This window comes from Parus major, chromosome 6 (genome assembly GCF_001522545.3).
Source record: "Parus major isolate Abel chromosome 6, Parus_major1.1, whole genome shotgun sequence".
Taxonomy (NCBI): Eukaryota; Metazoa; Chordata; class Aves; order Passeriformes; family Paridae; genus Parus; species Parus major.
This window is the reverse complement of record NC_031775.1, coordinates 10,790,562-10,815,488: the sequence shown is the minus strand read 5'-3', so window position 1 is coordinate 10,815,488 and position 24,927 is coordinate 10,790,562. Positions and strand designations below refer to the sequence as shown.

The window sequence follows — 24,927 nt, the reverse complement described above, 5'->3', positions numbered from 1 at the left end:
TTTTCATAGCTTTTTAGGCCTACAACTCGTAACTGTCCCTGTAGCTGCAACCCCGACAACGCTGGTACAAGTTACAAAGAGATCCTTGAGCTCACACCAGCCTTACTGATTTAATGGCTCTTTCTGTATGTCCCTGTGTCTGCTGGTAGGAGTGGCTGTGTTCAAACACTGCACAGAAAACATATTGTTTGCTCTGGAACACTTCAGAGTACAACCTAGTCTGACAGGGACATTGATTTATAGCTTAAAATAGCAGCACAAGGATAAAAACACCTACAAGCCAGCAATAATTTTCCAAATCTGAACCCGTGCTCGTTTATCAAAGAAAGAAGCGCAGAGCGTAACTCCTTACTCACGTTTTATTTTATTACCACGAGTGCTGCTATTGCCACAGGGCACGGCGCCCGGGGATCCCCGGAGGACGGGCAGCGCTCGCACGGGCCCACCCCGACGAGCGCTGGGACTGGCAGCCCCGCTCCCACACCGGCGCTACGGGAAAATGGGGATTTATCTTCCTCTCTGACTACGGTTTTTAATTCTTCTCCCGACACCACGCCGCTCACCTAAGTGTATTTAAACAAACTCCCGCTGTTACCACCAGTCATAGTGATAAGACTCAAGCCGAGGTACAGTCTCCCCGTACGTGCCGCCCCGCAGGGCCGCTGCCGCCTCAGCGTTGTCCCGCCGTGTCCCCTCAGCACCTGAGGGGCGGCACGCGGGGAGCGGGAGGGCAGGGACAGCCCGCCCCACCTGAGGCGAAGCGCGGGCGGGAAGCGGCGCCCGCAGCCTCTCGCCACTTTTCCTCACTGTGGGCGGAAGCGTTCGGGGCCGCGCCCAGGGCGGGCCGCGCAGGGCCGGCTGCCGGGAGAACGCACGCCCCGCACGAAACGGTGCGCCCCAAGCAGCGCCTGGGGACAGCGGGTCCGGCTAGGAGGACCACCTCCGTCACAGCGATGGGCAGCCCCACACGGTCACGCTCCGCCTCAGCCCAACGCAGCGAACTTGCGCCGGGCGTGGCGCAGGAATCCCGCCGCCCTCACCCCCCGCTATCCCGGCACCCCGGCATTAATCGTCTCCTTATATGGACACCAGAATGCCTGACGTCATCTCGACTCTGGGAAACCAGCGCCCGCGCAACCAAGCTTGGTTGGGAAGGCGGGTGGTGCGGGAAAGGCGGGGGGCGGAGGGGGAAGGAGGCTCTGGAATGTTGATGGACGCGGCGTTGCGCCACTGGGAGCGGCGGCCCCGGCTCGGCCATTGGGCGAGGCGGCTGAGGGAGGGAGACGCGGGAGGGGCGGCTTGTGGCGCTTGAAAAGCCGCCGCCTGGCTGAGGAGCGGCGCCAGTGCGGGGTGGGTGCTGCCAGCGGGAGGCAGGAGGGCAGCGAGTTCGAGTCCCGCCTCCGCGAGCCTGAGCCGGCAGCCGCTTCTCCGTGTGCCGCACTCCGCTCCGGGGCGAGGGGAGCTCGGAGCGGTCGTTTGGTTTCCTATTCTTCCTCCTTTTCCTCTTTGCGCGGAGGCCGCGGCTTTCTCTGTGGGGCGCCAGCCCGCAGGGACAGAGTTTGCCAGGAGTTTGTGCTGAGTTTGGGCCCCGGCCCCCCCCACCCCGCCGCCGCCATGCCCGTCTTCCACACGCGCACCATCGAGAGCATCCTGGAGCCGGTGGCCCAGCAGATCTCCCACCTGGTCATCATGCATGAGGAGGGGGAGGTGGACGGAAAGGCCATCCCGGACCTCACCGCCCCCGTGTCGGCCGTGCAGGCCGCTGTCAGCAACCTGGTGCGGGTGAGTAGCGGCGGCCGGCCCGCCTCCTCCGCGCCTTCTCCTGGGAGCGACTTTGGCCACCGCGGCCAACTTGGGAGTCCGGCGGCGCCCGCCCGCCCCGGGCTGTCGCGGACAGGTGTCCCGGCCCCCGCCCCGTGAGGACCGGCTGGGCGCGGTGGCGGGGCCCGGGAAGGGTTAAGTTGGAAGGCTGTCTGGACCTCTGCGGCTCCCTCTTGGAAGCCGCCTTCGTCTGTTCCTGCCCCGGCCGGCGAATGAGCCGGCAGAGCCGTGCTGCGGAGCAGTGAGTTGTCCCAACAGCGAGTTGCTCGCCGTTTCGGAGCGAAGAAGCCTTTGCCCACCTGAGGAGCGGCATCACATTAAAGTGCAGTAAAGCGCTGTAATTGGTGCTGTTCATACCCGCCCGAAACGCTTCACAGATGGCTCTGATACGCTGTGTGGTTCTTTGCTGCCTAGGAAACTCCTATTTTAAGTGTATGCACTATAAAAGGCAAAATACTTACTTGGCGTGAGCCTATCCTAAAAATCCCAAACCCAACCAATAACAAAGCCCAAACCTCTCAGGCATTTGGGTTTCATCTTTAAATTGGTAAAGGCTGGCCGTTCCTTGTCAGTATCAGTTGAGGCGGGACAGACCCGTAGCTTCCAGGCAAAGTCTGGAGCTGTAAATTGTTACATAGCTTCGACTATGAGTTACTGTTTGCTTGTGGGAAGCTAAAGGTGACGAAAATTTGGCCAGATTCTCTCGACTTCTTGAAAGCAGTTATACAGTTTGTCTCTTTAAGATCTGAGTACTCGTAGTATGGACGCTGCAGTATGAGAAGTGCAAGTGACTAATACATTTGAAATGTTTCAGTCGTATTAGCTCTTTTATAAGCAACAAAAGAATAACTAACTGTTGCAAGGCAGAAATATTTTCTCTGATACAGAAAGCACTGTGGCATTGCCTACCTTTCTACTGCGCTGAGAATTACCTGGTAATACTTACCTTACACCTTCGTTAAGCTTGTTTACAGATACTGAGTTCATTTTTGAACATCACATGTTGCTTGCTCATTTTGAGTCCTGTAAAATTCTGAAGTAATTCCTGGCAAGAAATACCCCTTGCCAGTAAACTTAGCCTTAAAATGAATAGCTATGAAAGTTAAAATACTGTGTCACTGTTAACCAATGTTTTCCTGCACTGAAATCATGAGGCTTGTGGGCATAAGAAGCTGTCAAGATGACTAATGTATGTGATGTGTTTATCACGTTTTGGCCTGTAGTACTGCTGCTAGAATAACTTGCCACTTTGAGGATTTGCAGTTTACTATAGTGTAAGTATATCTCTTGGTCGCCATGACTATCAATATTACAGACTGTCTAGAATACTTCAGCTTCTTGCTGACTAAAGCAGGCACTCATCTTTTTATGTAGAACAATTATTCTCCAGCAATTCACTGATGTACTAGGTGTTTGGCTGTAAGGGTGTGAAGCCTGTGTGTATGAAATACTTTTCCTTGAAAGGAAGACATTGGAATAATGCTTTGCTTCTCTGAGCTAACCCTGTAACACTTGGGTTGTGTGACTATTTTTTCCCACGCCACCTTTCTGTCAAAAGCAACTTGATCTGATAAAGTCTCATTTACTAGAGAAATACAGAAACAGAATTAGTTTCCTTCTGCAGCTTGCTAAAGCTAGCTCTTCCTTCATTTTAGACTGTTTTGGAAGCCTCTGATTTTCTATTTTTGCCTGCTAGTTAGATAAAAGGAAAGATTATTGAATGATTTTTTCTGTGTTTATTCACAAAGAGCAAATAGAAGTGGTGTAATCTGTGGTGGTAGTTACCAGGAAAATGCCCTGATCTGTTAAAATACAGCTTTGTCTATGTTAGAAAAAGGCAGAATTAAAGTTCTGTTTCCTATCTGGAGCTCTGTTTTCGGTGCATCACTCTGAAGTGTAAAGGTGATTTATGAAAGAGCAGTTTCACAGGAGCAGAAGAATTTGTACAGACAGGTTCTTGAATTACGAGCCTTCTGGTGGCTTCCCAGGTGACAGCAAAGATGGAGTTGTCAGTGCAACCAAGACAATAATGCAGCTGCTGGCTCGTTGTGTTGCTTGCTGCCTGCTCAGGGTTCTCAGTGTAGTATCACAAAGTACATTAAGAAAAGTACTGAGGAGCAGGGAGCTTTTTAGAGATAAATTTTCATATACAGCAGCAGTGCTCTCCAGCTGCCTAGCCTATAGTAAGGATTCTGCAGTTTGGAAAATGCAATTTTAAATTGATTTAGCTGTTATGTCTGTAATTGCTGGTAGCAGTGTTTGAAGTTTTGAGACCCATTCTTGTGGGAGGCCTAAAAGATGTACTGTGGGTGAAAATGGGCTAGGAGATGACTATATGTCTATAAGGAAGAACCTATGTGCAGTAACTTGAACATTCCTGAGATGGAGTTAGCACAATACACTATTCAAGATGGAACAGAGGTTGATAGATATGAGAGTCTTATATTGGGACAATTAGATGAGTCAAAAGGGGGTTCTCCTCCTAAGTACCCTGTCTAGAGACCTCTATAAGAGAACTTTTCCTTCAGCATGCATTTCTGTATTTGCTGTCATTAATGGTTGTGCTATATTTTAAGGTTTGCCTGGAGACATCTTAAATTGCATGACTTTTTTAATGTAGAGTTTGCACACTCAAGTAGACTTATCACAGAGATACTTTCTTGTCAGAATCTAATCGTAAAGTAATCCTGGAAAGGAGACAGTCCAAGTCAGTGCTGAAGTTAATGAAATAACTATATCTTTACAGGTTAATCATTCCTGTAGAAAATTCCAAAGAAAGACTTGGTATTCTGTTTGCAATATGTGGCAGTTTGCTTCCACTGCGTCTTGATTATTCTGTTGGGGAATAGCTTTTGCACAGTAATTCTCAAATTGTTTTGAAGTATTTTGATGAAATTTCTTAACTTGTAAGTGGGGTAAAGTCCTTGTTGCCTGTGCAAAAATATAATGTGGAGGTAAGCATCAGAAGCCTTTTTTGCACGGAAATCAACTTTGACTGGAGCAGGAATTTGAGGGAGAAGCTTCAGATACCAGAAGACTATGAATGTACTAAATTGGTCCTTTTAACTGAAAATCTTAATGTTTGTGTTGGCTTATATTTGTAGTGGATGTGTGCCTTTTATGGGAAAGTTGGCACTGGCTATTTCTTTTAGCTGAAAGATGTGATGCTGCAAGTCAACAGAAGTGGTGCTGGTGGTTGGTAATAGTCAAGGCTACCTAATAGGTATGGAATAATTTTGAGCTTGCTAAATAGCCTATTAGTTCAGAGGAGAGTGAAATGAAATTGAGTTTTAGCTAGTCAAACTTCCCAGGCAGGAAATGAACCATGTGGTGATTTTCTAGTTGTTTCATGTTTTTTTTTCCCCTTAATTGTTGGTTTTGTTTTGTTTTTAAAATCATCAGACTTTTAGCCTGTTTGAAAAACAGATTTTTATCAAGGATGGCTGATGATGATGCAGAAATGGTAAACCAATCACACCCATTATATATGTGGTTTTATTTTATGGAGGAGAAAAAAAATTACTACTTTGCAGTAGTGGATTTAGAAGCATTTATGTTTAGACCAGTGTTATATTGGTGCCAGAAAGAGAAAGCAAATTCTACTCTGATGTTGTAAACTCTGCCTTGTATGGATTTCGGCGTTCTGTCAGTACAGGCATAGCCCACTCCAGTCACTTCTCTCTGCTGTTTCAGACAGAGCTGCCTCAGAGCAATGTTGCTGTTCCTCTGCCAAATACCAACAATACCATGGGTGAAGCTGCTGAGTTTGACAGATTGTGTTGTAATTCTCTGCTTGAAAATTAAGGTAGTGGAAGGCACTTGGGAAACACACAATTTGGAATACTGGAGCAGGCTCAGCAGTTCAAGGAAGTGTTGGTTTTTCAGAGTCTGGGCTGTTGAACCAGGTCAACAATGGTCTGAAAGATCTGGCCTGCTTTACCTGAGTCCAATTGCTTGAGACTTATGCTATTTTTATGTACTTCATTTTCATAGAGCTTTGGGGCATCTGAGCAAAGTGATACTCCTATGAAATGTTCATAATGAAAGATTTAAGACACTAATGGTGACAAATGAGGTGACTGAGATCTTTCAGGACAGAGATCTGCTCTGAGAAAACAGTGCTTATATATTTGATGATGCAACTTTTGCCATTCCATCCTCTGATCTGTCCTTTTATATGTGAATCTGTTTCACAACTGTGTATATGCATCCAGTTTCTAGTACATTATTTTTTAATGGGAAAAAATTGCTTTACTCTCTATTAAATTGCTGATGATCATATTTCTCAAGAGGGTGTTATTGTTGGATGCTGTATATAAATACGGCTTTATTTACTTATGGAGGTTTGGAGGCTTATGAAATACTACTGACACCTTTCTGTATCTCAGTGCTCACTGTGACTAGCTAGGTTAGGCTAATCATCAGGAAGGGTCTCTCAGATTATAAATCTTCTGTCTCATAGGATTTATCAGATGCTTCCTTTAAACAGGTCTGGGCCAAGTACCATTTTAAAATGTAAATAAAAGTCTAGAATAAGATTAAGCTTGACTGGAGATTGTACTTGATGGGAACAAGACCCTGTAGTACTGGGTCAAAGTCATGTGTGTCAAAGGTTTTTGTGACTTCCTGAAGAGGTCAGTCTCTTTAAACTACCACCAGCTGAGGCCCACCCCATCTAGGCACAACTGAAACTACCTAGGTAGCTCTTAAAACAGATGGAAAGTGATGCCAATACTTTGGCAGAGATGTAAAACCAAACAAAAAAGTTAGCTGTGGAATTGTTGCATTTAGTGTAGCTATAGCAGCTGTCTTATCTCATTTTAGTGGAGGAAGAAGCAGTAATCACCTAAAGCCACTGGCATGTTCTGGCTGCGTATCCAGGGGCCTCTGACAGGTGAGAAGTGGCCTGGGGTTGTAGGGCCATTTGGAAAGGGCTGTCCATCTTCTCTGGACAGGCTGTAAATTGCCTACTGATGGCTGCAAACCACCAGCTTGGAAATCACCTGTTTAAATGAATTTGTGAAGAATGCAGCATGCCTAGAAATCCTTGTCATGATTCCATGAGCAAAAGTCAAATACACGGATAAACACCTGGAATGAGGAGAAATGGTCTGATTGTTTAGGAGAGTGGATGGGAAAACTGTGATCATCCTAACTTTTCTTTAGGCATAGCTGACTTGCCTGGAACTCACTTTTCAAAGAGAGAATTGAGCTGCTGTGAGCAGCTTAGTGTTTCTCTTTTTTGAGGGGAAAAATTAGCATGCAATATGTTTATAAATCTTGTAAAAGGATGAAGAAGAAAGGAAAGAGATAAGCTTTTTTTCCTTGTAGAATTTTCTGCATAGCACAAAAGATGACTCTCAAGGGGATTGTGGTTTTTGCATTTTTTCTTGATGTTTGTAACTTGTCATGGGATATGTATAGATCTGTGCCTTCCCATTTCCAGTTTATTATATTATTCCATTTTGAAGCTGAAAGAAATGGTCCAAAGAGCAGATCATCTGAACCCTACAGAGCTCAAACTAGTGACAAGTGAACTAGCACTAGAATAGGCCTGAAGATCTCATGAGAGAATGTCTTTTCACTACAGCTTTCTAGGTGTTATTTATCAGTAGTAGAAAACGGATTAGTGTTTTACAAATAATAAAAATTTCCTTTTTTTTTCTAATTAGAGCATCCCTCTTCAGTGTAGAGCAATTTCTTCAGGGATCATTTACCATATTGTGGAAGCTGTGGCCATATGCTCTAAGAAAGTGGAAAACCACATTAGGGTGTGTGTATGGGAGGGGCTGGTAGAAGAGTGATTAATCAGACAGAAAGCAACTTTGTAATAACAAAAGCACATCATAAACTTCTTTCTTGTTTTTATTTGCTAGGAATCATCTTTACATGAGTGATTAATTATTTTCTGATTTGAATGGAATAATCTTTGTTCTGTTACTGTGTTTGAATACTTAATTTATTCTAGTCTCTTGCATCAGCTTTAAAAATAATCTTTTGTTCTCTCTTCCTTTAAATGTACATAGAGATGGTGAATATCTCATCATATGCAGCTTGCTTTTTTGGACATAAAAACTGAGACTATTATTGTGGCATGGATAGACTTGAAGTGGCAGTTGGACTAAAAAGTTCCATATGCTAAGAATCTGGTGAATACCACTCCTGCTTTGGAAAGCTTATTAAATGCTTTTTTCTGCATAAGTCAATTATACCAGTGTGGGAGGAGTTACAAGGATTGGTGTTTTTAGCAATTTATTCTTGCTGATACCTTGTAACTTTAGAGAGTGATGTAGTTTTGCTTTGTACTTTGAAACCAGAAAATATTTTACTCCACATGGTGATATTGGACTGCAGATGTGGAATTCCTTTTAGAGGTTAATAAAAAATTAACCAAACTAAACATGGTTCAGAAATGTGTACCTTCAGAGCACAGAGTAACTTGCAAGTATTGTCCCCTTTGTGATATAGTTGAAATTTGGATGAAACAAATCTCTGAGAGGATTGGGTGTGGGGTGGATCCAAACAGTGGTTTTAAATATTTGTTAGCAAATGTGGTCTCAGTGCTAGTTACTGGAAATGATGCCAGTTGATTTTTCAAAGGAGACAGTAGGCAAATCATAGTCAGTTCTTGCCTTGAGTGCAGCTTTGCATACAGTGAAGACTAGCTTTTTATCCCTTCTCTATGGAAGACTTGTGTTTCTCCTAAGCTCCTGTTTCTGACTGCATTGTCATACTAAGTCTTACTGGCTTGATATTTAATACACTGAAAAGCAAGTTAGACTGGCAAACTAGACCTTAAGAAACAATGCAATGTAATATTTTTTCTTAGTGGCATAAATTATATTATCACTTGCTCAGTCATATGCTGAGAAGCAATTCTTGATACAGAACTTCAGTTCTTAATTTCTGCAAATTGATAGCCTTCCTGACATTTATATTTAAACACAGCCATGGGAGTATTGTAATTGAATTTTAACAGTTAAGTGTTAAGTCTTTTTTTTCTTTTTTTGTAACTATATAACTGCTAAAAGTTTATCCACTACATTAATTGTAATGTTTAGTTGTATAATTTCTTCCTTAATTTTTATGACAAGAGGTGAGAGAGAACTCTAAATATTGTCCTGTAATTGGAGTCTAGAGTAACAGCTTGTGTTGAGCCATGGAAATACACCAGATGAATGAATATTGCTGCTATTTTCACTTCAGAAGATCCTTTGTGGATACAAGGTAACTTGCTGCCTGGGGAGATGAAATGATCAAATGAAGGTTGGATCTTCTTTTCAGTTCCAGATATTTAATCAATAAGTATCTCTTCCAAACACAAGCCTAGCATCCTAGCAGCTCAGAACTGAACTGGGAGGGGTGGGGAATGGGGGCATGACTCTATGTGCATAATACCTGAAAGTAGGTCTGGTTTGTCCCTGGAGTAAATCAGGTCCTAGTGCATCTATGAGGATATGAAAGACTGACTAGAGAATCAAGAGAGGAGGCAAACCTTTCCTTTACTTACTTTGCCTAATAATTAAAGTGTACTAGGTATTGCCCGTATCCTGGGACTTGAACCAAAGATGTCAACAGATACTGAACATCTCACTTTGTAACATATCTCTTACTTAGAAGTCAATATTGTTCTGATGCTTCAGGAGAGCTGTTTACAACATGAATAATGAACAATGGCTTACAATAGTGATTAATGAAGGGGGACAGAAGAAAGAAAACCCAAAACCTCTTAATTATCAAAGCCTTTCCAGAGTTTCTGAAACTGTCAGTTTGTTGATCTTAGTTGATGATGATATCTAACCCGTTCTCTCACTGAGAAAACATGTGTTGGAACAGTTTCTCAGTATTCTGACTTCATGAGTAGGGTAGGAAACTGATGATTCATGCTGGGTTTCTCCAGTAAAGAATGGAGAAAAGAAACAAGCCGTTTCTGTTGGTGTTGGCCCAGGATACTTGTGAAGAGACCTATTGTAATAATGTTGCATTGCATTTACATCAGTGGTTACACCCACAGAATAGCAAATGTAGCTTGAGCTTCTTTCCACAAAGAAAGATCTTTCAGGGTCCTGGGGACCTGGGATTGCTGAAGGCAGATATTCACAGAAAAGGCAGACGTAAATAAGTCTTTGAGTACATGATTTTTTGTGTTGTGGTCAGACACCCACACCTATCCCATGATGGGCCCACATTTTACCTAGACTTTATTTTGCTGCTGGATTTACACAAGCATTTTTTGTTGTCTTCCATGCCCCTCACTAGGTTCAGCTCTAGATGTGCTTTGGGATGGACCCCATCCCTGCATGCTCAGCTAAAGTCTCTGTTCCTCCCAGCAGGAGCACTGTTCATTCCGGCAGGCCTCCAGCCACTTGTCTTCCTGCTTGGCAGGAGGAGCCAGCTTGGAGTAGGTGATCCTTGAAAATCAACCAGCTCTCCAGAATTTCTCTTTCTAGGGCTGTATTTTATGTGATTTCTCCTGTTAGGTCCCTGAAGAGGCTAAAGTTGGTTCTGAAGCTCAAGCTCTGATTTGTCTAGTTTTTTTCCTTTCAGGATTCTTAATTCTACTGTATAATGGTCACTCATCTGTCATTGGCATTCCCAATCAATTCTTCCCTCTTTCTGATAGCAGAGCACCTCCTGCCTTTGGATCCTCAGTCTGTATCTATGAAAGATAATTAGAGCTTACAGTCTATGAAAGGAAAAGTACAGGCAAGCGGTTTTTATATTAAACCAATTTTTTTGTGATGGCTCAAGAAGGTTTCAGTGTTGTGTATGCAGCTTAGAATATTTGGGTGTGTTGCAGCTGTTCTGGTCTCATTGCTCAATATGTAATTTCCATTTGTGGGAATAGTTAAATACAAAGGTATTCAATTTGAACTTCATTTTAGTAGCTGAACCTTAGCATGAACTAGACACAAGTCTGCCCCTCCTTAAATGCTGAAAAGTATGCAAGAAAACAGCTGTGGTGTTTAATCTCATAGATGAGTATCCAGAAGTGCCATAGTAGCAGTATGAGAAATGGTGGTGAGTTGTGCACCCCTGAACTGATGAGAGGCACTCTTGTTACCTTATACCTCATTGTGTAGTGGCAAACTAATGAATGTTCTCAGCATTTCTTTTTGCATGGATCCATCAAAATGGGAACCTTGTTAAAGGCCAAGCCAGGAAAGTCCATATCAATTTGCCCATTGTCATCTTTCAGTTATTTGCTGGGTATCAGCTCTTCAGTTTCAGAAGTCTGACTCTTCCTGTCAAGCAGGGGAGCTGTTAAAAGCTGTCATCTAGAACTTGTTTCAGCTGAGTTCCTTCTTCCCCTGTCTTCCAAGCTTTCCCTGAATTTGGAAGAGGCTGCATATTGCAACTGCTTTAGACAAGAGGAAGCATTAATAGAACTTTATCCTCTTTTACAGGCTTTTTGTTCACTTACATGAATAGTTGCCAGAAGGAGCAGAAACTGACTTCAGCTAGACTGATAGTCAGTACATGTGAGACACAGATATGTTGTGAGCTGTGAGCATTTTTGGGTGTATTTGGTTCCTGGTGACCATAAACTTATGATTAGATCAAATTATATTATTATAGATGAATATACTACTGTCTTTGCCTAGGCAATGAATGCCTAAGCTTTTCAGTGCAAAATGGGATATAGTAATACATAACTGAGTGAAAAAATTAATGTGTTAATTGTATGCAAGCTGGCATGCTCAACCTTCCTATTCAAACTCTGGACACCTTGTAAGTTGCTAACAGCTATTATTGTACTTGCTTAAGGAAGGTTTTTAATACTGAAATGTGTGATGCAATGAATGTCAAAAGAGTTATCACTAGAAAAAGATTGCTGTATCAAGCACCCAGATAGAAGTTACTGGAAGTTTAACTTGTTTTGGTGTGCCTGTTTACAGGCACATAGGGGTTTTTGTAACTTTGGTCAAGATAAATCACAAAAGGCGCTTCACATTTCAACCTCTGAATGTGTATACAGGTGTCTATTTGCCCTTCAGCTAAGTCTTCAAAAGCTTCTGTTTTTACACTTGATAAGAATTTTTTTTTCCAGGTGTTGAGTGGGTTCTGTTACTGCTTTTTCAAATGACTGCATAACCCTTACAGGTTTTTAGGTGAGCTAACAAATTAAACTGACAAGTGTTTGGACTACAGTAAAAATCACTTTCATGAGCCTAGCTGTCTTTGCAGCTTTTGGAACACAATAGTTGTGCTGAATAACAGAGATGAGTAAATGGGGTTTCTCTGGAACTGCAGAATAGTAGCAAAAAGGTCACTTGTTTTTTAGCTTGCCCTGATACAATGACAAAAAATGGATTGTGAAAGGCTAGTAATTGCCAAACCATTGGCTTAACTGTAGCAAGTGCTTTTTGAATCTTTGCCACACCTATAAAATGCTCCCTTTTTCTCAGAAAAAAATCAAAGCACGGTGAGTGGGAACCTCAGTAAATTTTAGGTAGGGTTCACTTAGACTTCTGTTTTTCTGAGTAAAAAAAAATAAATAAAAGAAATAGCATGGCATTTCTTTAATTTCTCTTAATTTCTCTGGCAAAACCTGCATTCCTTAGAGCTCTCAGACTAGATTCCACTGGCACTTGAGCTGTCAGACCAGCTGAGCCCAGCCCACTGCCCAAGCAGCAGGAAGACAGGAATGTATCTTTCTGTGGATCTTTTATTTTTTTTCCCCTCCTCTTCCCAGCTTGACATCCGTGATGACTGTAGTTCAAAGCCATGGAATAGAAAGTGTTTTATCTGTCAAGCACAAGTAAATTTCTTCATTGCTTTGGCAATTTGGAGGGGGGGATACAGTTGGAATATCTGGCCTGTTCTCCAGTTACTCAGAGTAGTGAAATGCTAAAGATACTCTGTGACCCTGAAGTGGTTACTAACACCACAAAGCAATGTCGCAGCAGATTTTTACATAGTCATCTTGGACTTTCTTTGTCACAACCAGCAAACTTCTCTGTGTGTGGCTTTTCAATTATAAGCATCACCAACATATTTAAAACTGACTGGGTTACCATATGGCAACGGAGGTAATAATCTGAAGGCATTTTTAAGTGTGATGGATCTAGCATTTGCTCTCACAACTGAATGCAATTCCTTCCTCCAGACAGATTTTGCTGTTAGCTTGCTAGGTGGCCCAAACCCTTGCATTTCTGTTTAAGATAGCATAATGATTGTTCAGAAAAGTTGTTGTATTCTGTTGCTATTAAATTTTGAACACCTTCCTCAAATAGGACAAAATGTTGGGAACAGGTGTAGCTTCCTGCTATAGGAGTTGCTTTTAGTTGGATTTGCAGCAGTACTGATGTTTCTTTTTCTAACTACATTATTGTAGCTAGTACAGAAGCTTCATCTCTAATATATTTATTTTACCAGGATTTAAAGACTTCTTCATTAATGTGTGTTAAACTTGTAAGAGGATTTTAGCAGTTAGAAATGGGTGGCCTTTTAATATATTTTTCCTATTGTGGAGTTGAGTTGTCAACCTTCTTGTAATGTGATGCAGTTACGTTTTACTGTTGTATGTAAAATGGGTGATATTGTGTATTTGTAGAGTGCCTGGCATGATGGAGTTCTAAAATGCTAACATATTGCAGTGAAGAAGAAAAAAAGCTGTTGTTTTAAAGAAGCTGAACTTTCTCATCTCTCTCTTTTTGATTAAATATTAAATTTAAATACTTAAGACCAGTTTATAGAGGCTTTGCTTCTCTACAATTTCTAAACTAACAGCAACTAGGTGTATTCCCTTTGCATGCAAGATGTGAACCCAGGCTTTGACCACCTTTGCCAGTCATGGGAACTTAACTAAAGAAGCAGTCTTAGCCTATGTATTTATGTGGCACTGGACTGTAACCTTCAAGTTGCTTGCTTATATTATCTAATTTTTCCTCATGGTTTCAAAAGAGACTTGAGTATAGCTCTAACATGAAGCTACTACTGATGAAGTCTGTCTATCCTGTCAAGCTTGTGCAGAATCCACTGCCTACAATAACAGGCCCAAATAAATCCATTGGTATAAAGAATTGCCACAGATTTCAATATTATGTGAGCTAGGCTTTCCAGTGGGGATGGCAAGGGTAGGAGTGATGCTTTTGTAATGTTTTAAATGGGTGAACATAGAAAAAAAAGGATGTATTGTACATTAATGTTAGTCCAAAACACTGATTTAGAAGTAGGGTGGCTTCAGCAGTGATTTGGGTGGAAACAGGTTTAACAGCTAAATTCTGACTGAAAAAGTGGCTAAGAGTAAATTCTACTCTAGATATATGGAAAATAGTAATTGTTCTGAGAGACAAATTAGGTCTGCAGAATGAATTAAATAATAAAAATTCTCAACAGAATCACTGACAACTAGGAGATGGAATACACTGCTCTTACTAGTTGTTGTCCCTTAGTTAAAGACTTTGACTACACTGGTAAGGTTTGCCTCTATGCCATAATTTACAAGCTTTTACTACAAGAACTCCAAACCCATGGTCTCTTCAAAGTATATTGTTTTTCAGTACGAATCAATAAAGAAATAGCAAATACTATTGGAAGTGATTGGTTTTAAAGCTTTTTATGTGATAGTGGTTTGTTATATGAACATGTAGCAAGCCTTAGATTTAAAAATTAATTTTAATAGCTGAATGAGTCTCTAACTTGGAATTAAAGCTGCATCAGGCACTACTTTATTTGATTTTTAATATTCACTATCAGGTCTTTCTGCTGAGTGGCTGCTTTTTAATACTTTGCAAATTCTTTGTGGTGACTCCACACATAAGTGGCTCATCTTCTACCTGCTAAATTTCTTGCAAGGCTAGTATAAGTGGTCATGAGGACTGAAAGCAAAATCAAGCTGAAAAATAATCGCATGATATCAAGTTTCTGACACACGTTTTCAGTGGTGCTGTCAATGTGCACTGTCCCTTGGAAAACAGTCTACCATAACTATTTAAATTCTTTTTAATGTAACTAGATACTGTTGTAGCTAACTAAAAGATTGCATTTAACATGTGAGCGATGATTTACACCATGAACTTAGTGAATACAAGAATTAGCTGTTAGTCAAGTAAAGTGAGACTCATGGAAGACAAATTGTCCAGTGTGCTACTGAAGGTGGATAATTGCTATAAAACACTGTGTAGCATGTGTCTTGCTGGTCAAGATACATTTGCTGTGGTAGAGCTTATGCCAAAAGATTTAATGCTGTGAATTTCTGTTGCTTCAGTCATATATTAGTGATCATGTGAAGATATTTTCAATATATTAAAAACATACTGAAAAATATTACTTTATCAGTAAAGGAATTCTAGAGGAGTGGTTTTTTTTCATTCTCTGCTTACATATTTTGTTTTCCTTCAGGGAGTCAGTCCTGCCATGAATTTAGGGGAAAAAAAATACTACCTGGTACCACTGATGCTCTAGGATAGAGCTGATAAGGGAAGAGGTGCCACTCTTTCTGTGGAAGAGGGAAAATCGGTGTTGAACAATCTTGTAGACAGAAGTCAGTACAAGTGAATGGCAGCTGGAAGATCCTAAAATTCAGGGCCTGGTAGCCATCCTACATTTTCAGTTGTGGCATGTTAAAATGCCTCATTTAGGGAGCAATAGCTGTTAAATCAGCAGTGTTTTCATGGTGCAAAATGGTAACAACAGGTTTTGTAGTTAACTAAATGCCAAAGCTAAGTTAAGGCACTTATACTGGACATCTGTCTTGTAGCTGATACGGTCAGTTACTACTTGAGTAAATTTCAGATGCAGAACAGTAGAGAAATTGCACTACTGTTCCACATTTGAAAGTTACTCAAGAAGTAATAGATAACATATTATTTTGTCTTTGCTTTTTTAAAGCTTCTTGAATATCTGTGCCAACATGTGCATAAATGGAATACTAATTTATGTTGTGATCTGTGTAACAATAAGTTTATCCTTCTGAAGAAGGAAAGAACAGACTGAGTAGACTCAATTATCTATGTGTAGCTACAACTTGGGTTGGTTTAGAGATGCTGCAGTACAATATTTATCTGTATCAGAATCACAGATTCTCGTAGGCAGCCCTGCTGTATCTGGAGCCAAATCTGCCTTCCATTTGATGTGATCTGCATACTTCCTATGGTGACTTCTTAGTATTACTCTATTGCCAACAGGTCCAAAACACCTCAAGATTAGTAAATGTTCTGGATGTTTCTACTTAACACCTGGACTGCTGGAAGGACAGGATACATCTCAATTACTGGGGCAGGACAGAGATCCTCATATACCAAAATAGTCTGCAACATGCAGATACTAACATACTGTCAAAGATGGTGTAAATCTGCCAGCAGAATCATGGTGTTTGGTTTCTTGTTTTTCAGACAAGCATCTGAATAAACTTAGTTCCAAAATCATGTAATCTTTTTGTACAGTACTAATTTGTGTACACACCTACAGCAGGATTTATGTTAAGAGGTGCATGGAAACTCTTGACCACTCTTGACCATCTAAGTACATGGAAATGAACTGGAAGAGCTTTTGGAGCCTGCATGCTGTTTGGTATGTGGTGTTGTCTTTAGATTTTCTTGTAAAGGTAGCTGTTTCCAGCTCTCAATCTCATTTATTGACTACAGTTGCTGTTTCTTATTTTTCCTGTTGAGTTTTGTAATTGCCCAACAGTCAGAGATGTAACTTTACATGAGTTATGTTATTTGACTGGAGTTATAATGTTCTAAGGTAATTTGAACTTGAAGTACTGGTTTGGAAAAAGAAACTCTTCTTTTGATAAAAGAACTAATTTCCAAATTATAATAGTTCTGTAAAAAATCTCACATAATCAGTATATGTTTACTTCTGTTAAGTTAATCCTCTAACTAGCAAAACCATCCAGGCCTCAGCTCTGTATTGGTAACAGAGTTAGTAGTTACTAGCAGCATGAAGAAGTCTTTTGGTATCCAAATGTTACCTTCTGTTTTCCATATGGTTCTTATTTTGTAGTTCTGTATTTTATGTGGACAGCAGGATTTCCTTAGCCTTAAGCCAGTTAAATTTTTTTCTTAATCATCAGTGCAGACAGGTAGGTCAGTTTGCTGCTGTTGGGGACCAGATGGCTGGTGTGTTCTAATTTGCTTGCCAGATGACTTTGGAATTGTACCCTGCTATGGCTGGAATGCAGTCTCCAGGGCAGTCAAGAGAAAACCAGGAGTCAGGACACAGCTTCCATGCTGGCTGAAAGGACAAATGGATGGGCTCTGATTCAGCAGTCTCTTTAGCATTGTGTGTGGCTTCAGGCAAGAGTCATGACTGGTTCACTGGTGGGATATGTACATTGTTCATTTGGTGTAAACTAAAAGCAGGAGGAACTTTTAGCTGCATGTTTTAGCTGCATGTTCCTTTGGACTTTTCTCCATCTCTAATTGTATTGGTCTATTCCCCCGTACAGAGTAGAAAACTCTAAAGCTTCTTAAACCAATGGTAAACTCACTAATTGCAAGTGACATATCAATCCTATTTATAATTCAAAGCAAGATGAGTATAATGATAAAGAAATTGGAAATTTGCTTTGTCAAAAGCTTCTGAGAGCCTTTGAAGGAAAAACAAAAGTTTGTGTTTTAAAAGAAAGTTGTAGCTTAAAATTCAGTTTTTTTTTTTTTTTTTTTTTTGTATTAAATGAGAAGGATGAGATTGCGAGGAGTGACCTGTAAACCTGTTCATTTTGATTTTTCTAAAAACACTTCAACATTGTTTGACTTTTCTGTTCAGTTTGCAAAAGTCCTGTCTTTACTGGAAGCTGGTTGTATATGATAGTTTTTGAGTGACTTGTAAATTCAGATGAGACAAAGGAATTTCATGACGTACTCCAAAGCTGTTTGACTTGTGTCTGACAAAGTCTGATGCTAGGCTGCTGTGCTGGGATGTGCAGAATCCTGTTTTGACAGATTTATCACATGGATTATGGCAGCTAAGGATTAGGGCATGATAAACATTCACTCCAACACCTGTATTTCTAAAAGAGCTCAGTGAAAGAAATTGGAATACCAACAAGTGGATCTTCTTGACAGTGTAAACCAATGTGGGTTGCAATCAAAATACTGTGACTGACAAGAACAAAGGCAAACAACCAAGTCCTGTTTTACTTTTCTTTCCTGACAGAGCTTCTTCTGAAACACTTTCCATGTAATTAGGCTCTGATTACTGGTCTCACAAATTGAAAACTGAACAAATATAAAGTGCTTACTGAGCCCTTGCCATTTCTGAAGCCACAGAGACAAACTGGTCTGAATCTGAATGTGGGATAAAGGGCCTCCCTTCTAGGCCTTCAGTGGATAGGCTTGTTCAAGGAGTGAACTCTGAAAGGTATAGGAGTCACAACTGGATACCATGTATTTCAGTCATTTTCCTTATGTTGTCATGTATGAGTAAAACCTCTCAGTATGGAACCTGAATTAAATTTTTTTTTATGAAGATTTAGTTCTTTCTGCCCACATTGCGTTTTTCCAGTCCAGACTGAAATACATGTCATCTATGACAGCAAAGAGTTATCATAAATTTGGTGTGACTTTGGCTTACTTCAACTTACTTCAGCTTAGCTCAACTTGGTTCTTTGTTCCTAGTCATGAGATCTAAGTTTTATTTTAAAATGCAAGATGTGTGGAAGATGCAGGGAACTTGGTAGGACTGAAATGGTGAATAGGAAATTTTTGATTTGAGACTTAATTCTTCTACTATTGTCACAGTCCTTCCTGAAAGCTTGCAAGACATTAAGAATGCTTAAACCAGGGAGTGGATTTTTGATGAGTTTTCCTCTGGTAAAATTGTTTTTATAGCATATGGACCTAGATTACTTGTGTGGCACTTGGGTTTGTCAAGCAAAACTCATACTGTAGCTTATTTCTTGGAGGAGACATGGGGGTAACAGCCAAGGCTGTTGTGTTTACTGGATGATGATGAGGGAATATTTTTAGGCTCTTTGCTAAAATGACAGATGTTTTAAATTAAGCTTCTGGAACATTGCAACAACTAATTCTTCTAAGGTCATCTTCCCTTTTAACAGGGGAAATCATATAAGCTGTGAGGAAAATGTCACTTCCAGCATTTGGCAAATTGTCAAACTGGTATTCTCAACAGAGGAATTCAGAAGAATCTTTGTTTAAAAAAATAAAATAAAATAAAATGACCTTTAAACAATAAACTTTGGACTCCCATCTTAATTTTGGTGTGTTTTATTTTATATGATACACACAGTTTTTACTTTCAAACTGCAGAAGTAAGAAGGGCTACATATTACTGGGTGTTTGTCTGTTTAAAGAAACTTATGGAATTACAGGAGATGAAATTATTTCTCCTTTTCACTGAACAGCTGTTGTTTGCCACATCTAGCAGTCCAAGAAGGTGGGCAAAGGGACCTTGTCTTATCTTTCCTGCAGTAGAAGCAGACATGACAAAAAACTGTTTATAAGGAAGAAATTAGACCTGATAAAAGCCTTTTATGCCTTTTCCATTAAGAAAATTCTCCACATCAGAAAGCTTAAAGCATACTGTTTTTTCTACTAATCAGGGGCAAGTTAGTTACATTCCTAGAAAGTTTTTCAGCTGCTATATATGCCCTCCTACTTCTGTGTGTCCCATTTCCTTTAAATTTCTTGACTTGTCTATCTCTTGTTCCCTGCTTTTTTGAGCAGGGAGCAAGAAGGAAAGTAGCTCACTCTTTATTCAATTGATTTGTCTCTAATCCCCAAAGAGTTAGGAAATTTATAGGGATGGGTAGAAGCTGTAACTAGGAAACTTCCATGGTAATGTTTGCTTGAGAAGCTCCCCTTACTCTGTAATGTGCAGTGTTGAAATTATGATTATTTTAGTGTGTTAGTCAGGACAGTTAGTATGGAACCATGAGTAAGTGCCACTCTAACACTGTGTAATAGCAGAAGCTTCTTTATCTCTCTGTCACTTCTCAGGAAGTTAAAGAAGGATGATCTTAGGAGGTAAAAATATCTAAAACCCAAGTAGGAATCCTGTCATTTTTTTTATGTGTATACTATTGGCTGGAAATAAAATGTGTTTCTCAGATGATTGTTTTATATGTCCAGCATGAAGCTGGACAGGCTACCTGTCTGAAATAAGGAATGTGTAGATACTACATTTTCAAGGGAAAAAAAAAATAATCCTAATTTTCTTGATATTGGATTGTAGAGAGGGTAGTTCTTACCTTGTGTTACACAACTTGTAACTTACCTGTGTGTCCACAACTTGCTTAGGCCATGTGAAGTTCAATCTGAAGAAACAGGATCTTGTGAAAACTAAGTAGGAAACAAAGCAACAAAATCTAACCACCAAGCTATCAGGGCAAACCCACTAAACTTCTTTGAGGACATATATTTTTACTCATGAATGTCTTCATGTTTTGAGACTTTTCCAATTAAATATTTGTTATGTGGAGTAATTTTTTTTATGTGCTGTTCCTATACCTTGGCTCTAATTGTAAAGAGCAACAACTTGAAAGGTTAAATAACAGCTATACCAACTAGGTTTTATATTTAAACAGATTCAGGAGTACATTCTCTGATGGTGCTTAAAAGAAGGTTAAAGTCCTTTTTATTAGAAAGGTCATTGACCTTTTTAATTGAGGCATCACTGAAGCTGCTTGAAATCTCATGTCCCTCTCTGTGGTATACAGTGCTGAGGATATGGGTGGACTTGGAAGGGAAATGTCATTGGAAGTTAGGACAGTTTTTTGAGGTTAAAAATCTCCACAGAAACCTCCCAAACAACAGAAGAGAAGTTGGCTCTTATCCTATAGGTTATTTCCATTTGAAGACTAAAGATAGCTATATAGCTACTTTGCTAGCTATACTAAAAAGTGTCCATATATATATATATATATATGCACCTATAGACATATAAGGTAGATATCTATCTGCCTGCAAGTAGTTGATAATGCTTCTTTGATTACTGAACCTAAATCCATCCTTTTATAGAAGAGACTTATCCTTTCTAGATTGAGTGATGAAATGCTTTTTGTATGGCAAATATAAAATAACAATTGCTAAAGTAACCTTCAGCTTGAAATACCCCCCCACGTTGTAAGCTCTATTTTTTTTTCTTTTGCATTCTTCAAAGTTACACTTTTTTCAATACACTGAATTATATGCAGCTTGGTACAGCTGCAGGAAAATAAGTCTTGAATGCATGGTTCTTGTGAATAAAGTATTGCTCTTTGTTTTCACCTGTTGAGAATCTTTTGTATAATGATGTGTAATCCAGAGTTACTGGGAATTACTCATTTTTTGTGTTGTCTTGGTCATGCACATATCCATGCAAACTTGTGGGAAATATAAAGAATGTGTTTCCTGAGTGCAATGGAAATAATTAGAACAAAGCAGGCATACTCTCTGGTGGGTCATGAGATACATTTAGAATCATGCTCCTGAGGCATTGCCATGAAGTTCAGGAGTCAAAGCAACACTGCAGTGCTGTGCTGTGGTAGGATAGTGCATGACTATTGGTGAACCTACTGTAAACACGAGGGGCAGAAACCTATCATAAAATTCAAGATCCTTAACTTTTTTTGCTCTTTCATTACTTTTACGTTACATCTGTGTGACTAATTGCAAGTGTAGTACTAATAGTTAAAAAAAAAAAGTAGACTAGGCTGAATCTGTTTGAAGAAAATCCAATACTCAGGCCAGTGTGCTTCTGTGAAATTCCTCTGAAAAGGAGCAGACCAGGAAGACAGCTCTTGGCAAGCAGCAAAAATTTGCAAGGAAGCAGTGGTTCTGGAAGGCTGTACGGCATTAGAATTGGCAAGTGCTCTGCGTACTGACACACTACATCTTCTGTCCAAACCCAGTGAATCTTTAAGCACCAGCTGATCAGGGATTTTCAGGGCTATCTTGTCTAGCTTGAGCAGGTCTGGCAGCTCTTAACACAAAGTGGTGTCTGGTTTAAAGACCTTCTGCTTTGTGATGCCTTTCTGAATAGCTTATTCAGCTGGAAAATACAGCAAACAAAGGAGCTGGAAATATTTTGTCAAGTTGGTGATCTCACAGTTCAGAGAGTCAGCTAGCAATTATAAAGACTTCTATTGTATAACACAAGAGCTAGTGTATAGAAAAGACCAGATCTTAGTCTCTTTCTTTATTGGCTTCTGCATAATTATTTTTTGCCTAAAGGATATGGTGTGGGGTATATTCTCAGTAATTAACTGCATTTTTCTAATAGACTAAGTTACTAGCAAAAGTGGGGTAATTTTTTATAGCTTGAAATTTCTGACTTGTGGAGATTAGGACAGAGGAAAACTTCAGAAATTACATTTTTAAAACTAAGTGCAGGAAAGAAATAGCATTGTTTCTATGGAGAGTAGGAAGAGGGAGAAGTGTGTGTTGGTGTGTCCCCATTTAATTTAGTAGAGATGTTGATGGGAAACAACTTATGATTTCTGAAGCATGAAGTTAACTGCATTATATAGTGGTCTCAAAAGTAGACACAGCAACAAGAACCTGGTGAAAGGAGCTGTTATTAGTACAAAGCATTTTTGTTGTTATTCCTTGACATTGAAATTTTGATTCTTAAGTATATATTTTTTTTTCCTGCAGGTTGGAAAAGAGACTGTGCAGACAACAGAAGACCAGATCTTGAAAAGGGATATGCCACCAGCATTTATCAAGTAAACTAATATTATATTAAATCTTGTATTGTGTGTACAGGAAACTGGTTCCAATGTCAGGAACAACGTCTTTGGCAGGAGGGATTTGTCTTGTTAACATTCTGTATATATGAGTACATATTTATGGTATTTCTTCCTTTAAAATAATAGAAATTAATCAGTGTAATAATGGTACTTAGCTGTGTCCTCCTGTAGGCTTGCCTAAAGTGTCAGAGACAATGTGGTGTCTCAATATTTTTCTATTTATTTGGGTGATGGGAAAATGTGAATTTGTCAGTATAGGCAGCTGATAGCATAACTGCCTGGAAATCTATGACATTTGAAGAGCAGTGACTTACTGCAGACAGTGTAGTAGACAGCCCCCTTACATCTTTACATTACCTTTCTTACTTAGCTTCTTAATTCTATGTCTTGGTGTAAAGGACAACTGACTTTCTTCTTCTGCTGCCTTAAGCCTTAAAGCTGATGTATCACACATTGTTGTGGCATTCCCAAGGTGCTTATTGCCACTTGACAGACTTCTATTGAAGTAACTTTCCTCTATGATCTACTACCTATAGGAACCTCTTCGTTAGCATTGTCCAGTGTATGCAGAATTACTGAGTATTATACTGTTATTTCCAAACACCAAACAGGCAGACAGTCAAAACAAGAAGGCATTGAGACAATTGGGAAAAAAATAAAAGAGAGAAGGGAGTGATGTGTAAAGAGAAAATTTATGGCAGGCAGTGAATAAGGATTTACTTTATTGCACTGTAGTTTGACAAAATGAATAAGTAAAATAATGCTTAGGATCAGGTGGTATTAGCATATGAGTTCAAGAATTAAATAGCTGAATTATAAGTGAAGTAGTCTGTCACTTGAGACCACCAATATGTCGATCAAAGTGATGATACAGCCTGAGAAACTTTCTAGGGAGATCTGGGGAACAGGAAATCAGACCTATGTCTGATGTACTTTTGGAATAAATGATTAGAAAATTTATATTAGAGAACAGAGAGACCTCACCTATATATAGTGTGCTTTGTGACAGTGTTTCTGTGGAGGGAAATTCTGCCTTATAAATCTATTGGTATTCTTGGAAATATAACAAACCAGTATATACCAATTTCTAAACTTGGTATGGTCTAGAGGCTTTTAAGAAGGTGAAGTAGGTGCGGGTAATTAGAAAAAAATTTGTATGCAAAAGAAAATTGAAGGTGGTAGAAAAGATTATATGGTTAACCCTGACAATGGCAGGAGGTAATTAGTAGGACTGTGGAGCTTTTGGTTGAGGTTGTGCTTTTCACCATGTTAATAGATGTGGAGACCATGCTGACTTGTGAGGCAAGAGTACTTAGTGATGACCCTAAGTCTAATGGAGGACAGAGAGGTTAATGGATGACTCTGGGAAATTACAGTACCTTATTAATTGAAGTGACTTGATGTTAATTGTGGATTAAATTACTTCTAAATATCTGAACACTTGAGAAGTAGCAGGTCAAATGGCAGATAGGATGATTGAACCATTACCAGTAGTGAGCAAGGTCTTGGAGCAGTTGTACATTGGTGAGAGGGCATTCTTACCTGTTCATAGTGGTCAAAAAGTAAATAAAACATTAGGTTTATCATCAAAGAATGGGAGATCAAAATGTCATGATATATTTTTGTTCCACATCTTGAATATTGCATCTACTGGTAGCCACACAATTTTTTAAAGGTTGTAGTAGGACTGGAAAAAGCTCATAGAGAAGGGCTTGGAGAACAAAGGCATAGAATTACTTCTGTATAAGGGAAAGCTGAGTAGGCTGGAACTCTTCAGCCTGGGAAAAGTGACAGAGGGGATTGAGGGCCTGACAATGTCTAAGGAAGTATGAGTTGCATGGAGAAGGTGAAAACTTGTATTTTTCCTATGCAGAACTTGATGGGGGAATTGCTTTAAGCTAGCAGTTTGTGAGTCAGCAGTAGGGAGAGATTCTTTGTACAGCTAGTTATGTGTTAAAACTCTTTATGTGGGTTTGGAGGTTAATAGCTAAGTACGTAGAGGGATCCATTGTGGGTCATCAAATAGACAAGCTGCAGGAAATCCCAAGAACTGAAAATAGTTGAAGGATGGGAGAGTGCCTAGAGGAAGTGTGATAAATGCTTATCCTGTTCTTAACCTTCCTTAGGATTTTACTTGCAGCTACTCTTGGAGACAGGATACTGGGCTAAATGGGCCTTTGATACAATCCACTACAGTATTTATCATGCTGTGTTCCTGGTGTGTGATCTTGTGTGGCTGCAGGGGGGTTTGATTTTTTTGAGGGGAGTGTTTATTTCATGAAATGAGATCAAAGCTTTTTTCTTGCTTCTCGATGAATTGTATGCAAATGTGTAATTTTGATTGTGCTCATTCTCTAGGATGTGTGGAGTTTTTAGTTAATTTCCAGCTTCTTGTTCACCTAGACAAGCAAGGGTTTAAGGAAAAGAGATTTTTAAAATTGCTATACTGTATTCAGCCTTTG

General features: G+C 39.9%; 1 protein-coding gene across 2 annotated transcripts in view; it reads left to right on the top strand.

Annotated features, from left to right (window-relative positions):
- Positions 1-1,361: 1,361 nt before the first annotated feature.
- The window catches only part of VCL (vinculin), a 58,251-nt gene continuing 34,685 nt past the window's right edge, over positions 1,362-24,927 (top strand). For both annotated transcript variants that reach the window (XM_015632844.1, XM_015632847.2), the window contains exons 1-2: positions 1,362-1,782; positions 22,371-22,441. In XM_015632844.1, coding sequence (XP_015488330.1) covers positions 1,615-1,782; positions 22,371-22,441 — 239 coding nt within the window. In that variant the 5' untranslated portion in view covers positions 1,362-1,614. The remainder of the gene's footprint in view (positions 1,783-22,370; positions 22,442-24,927) is intronic.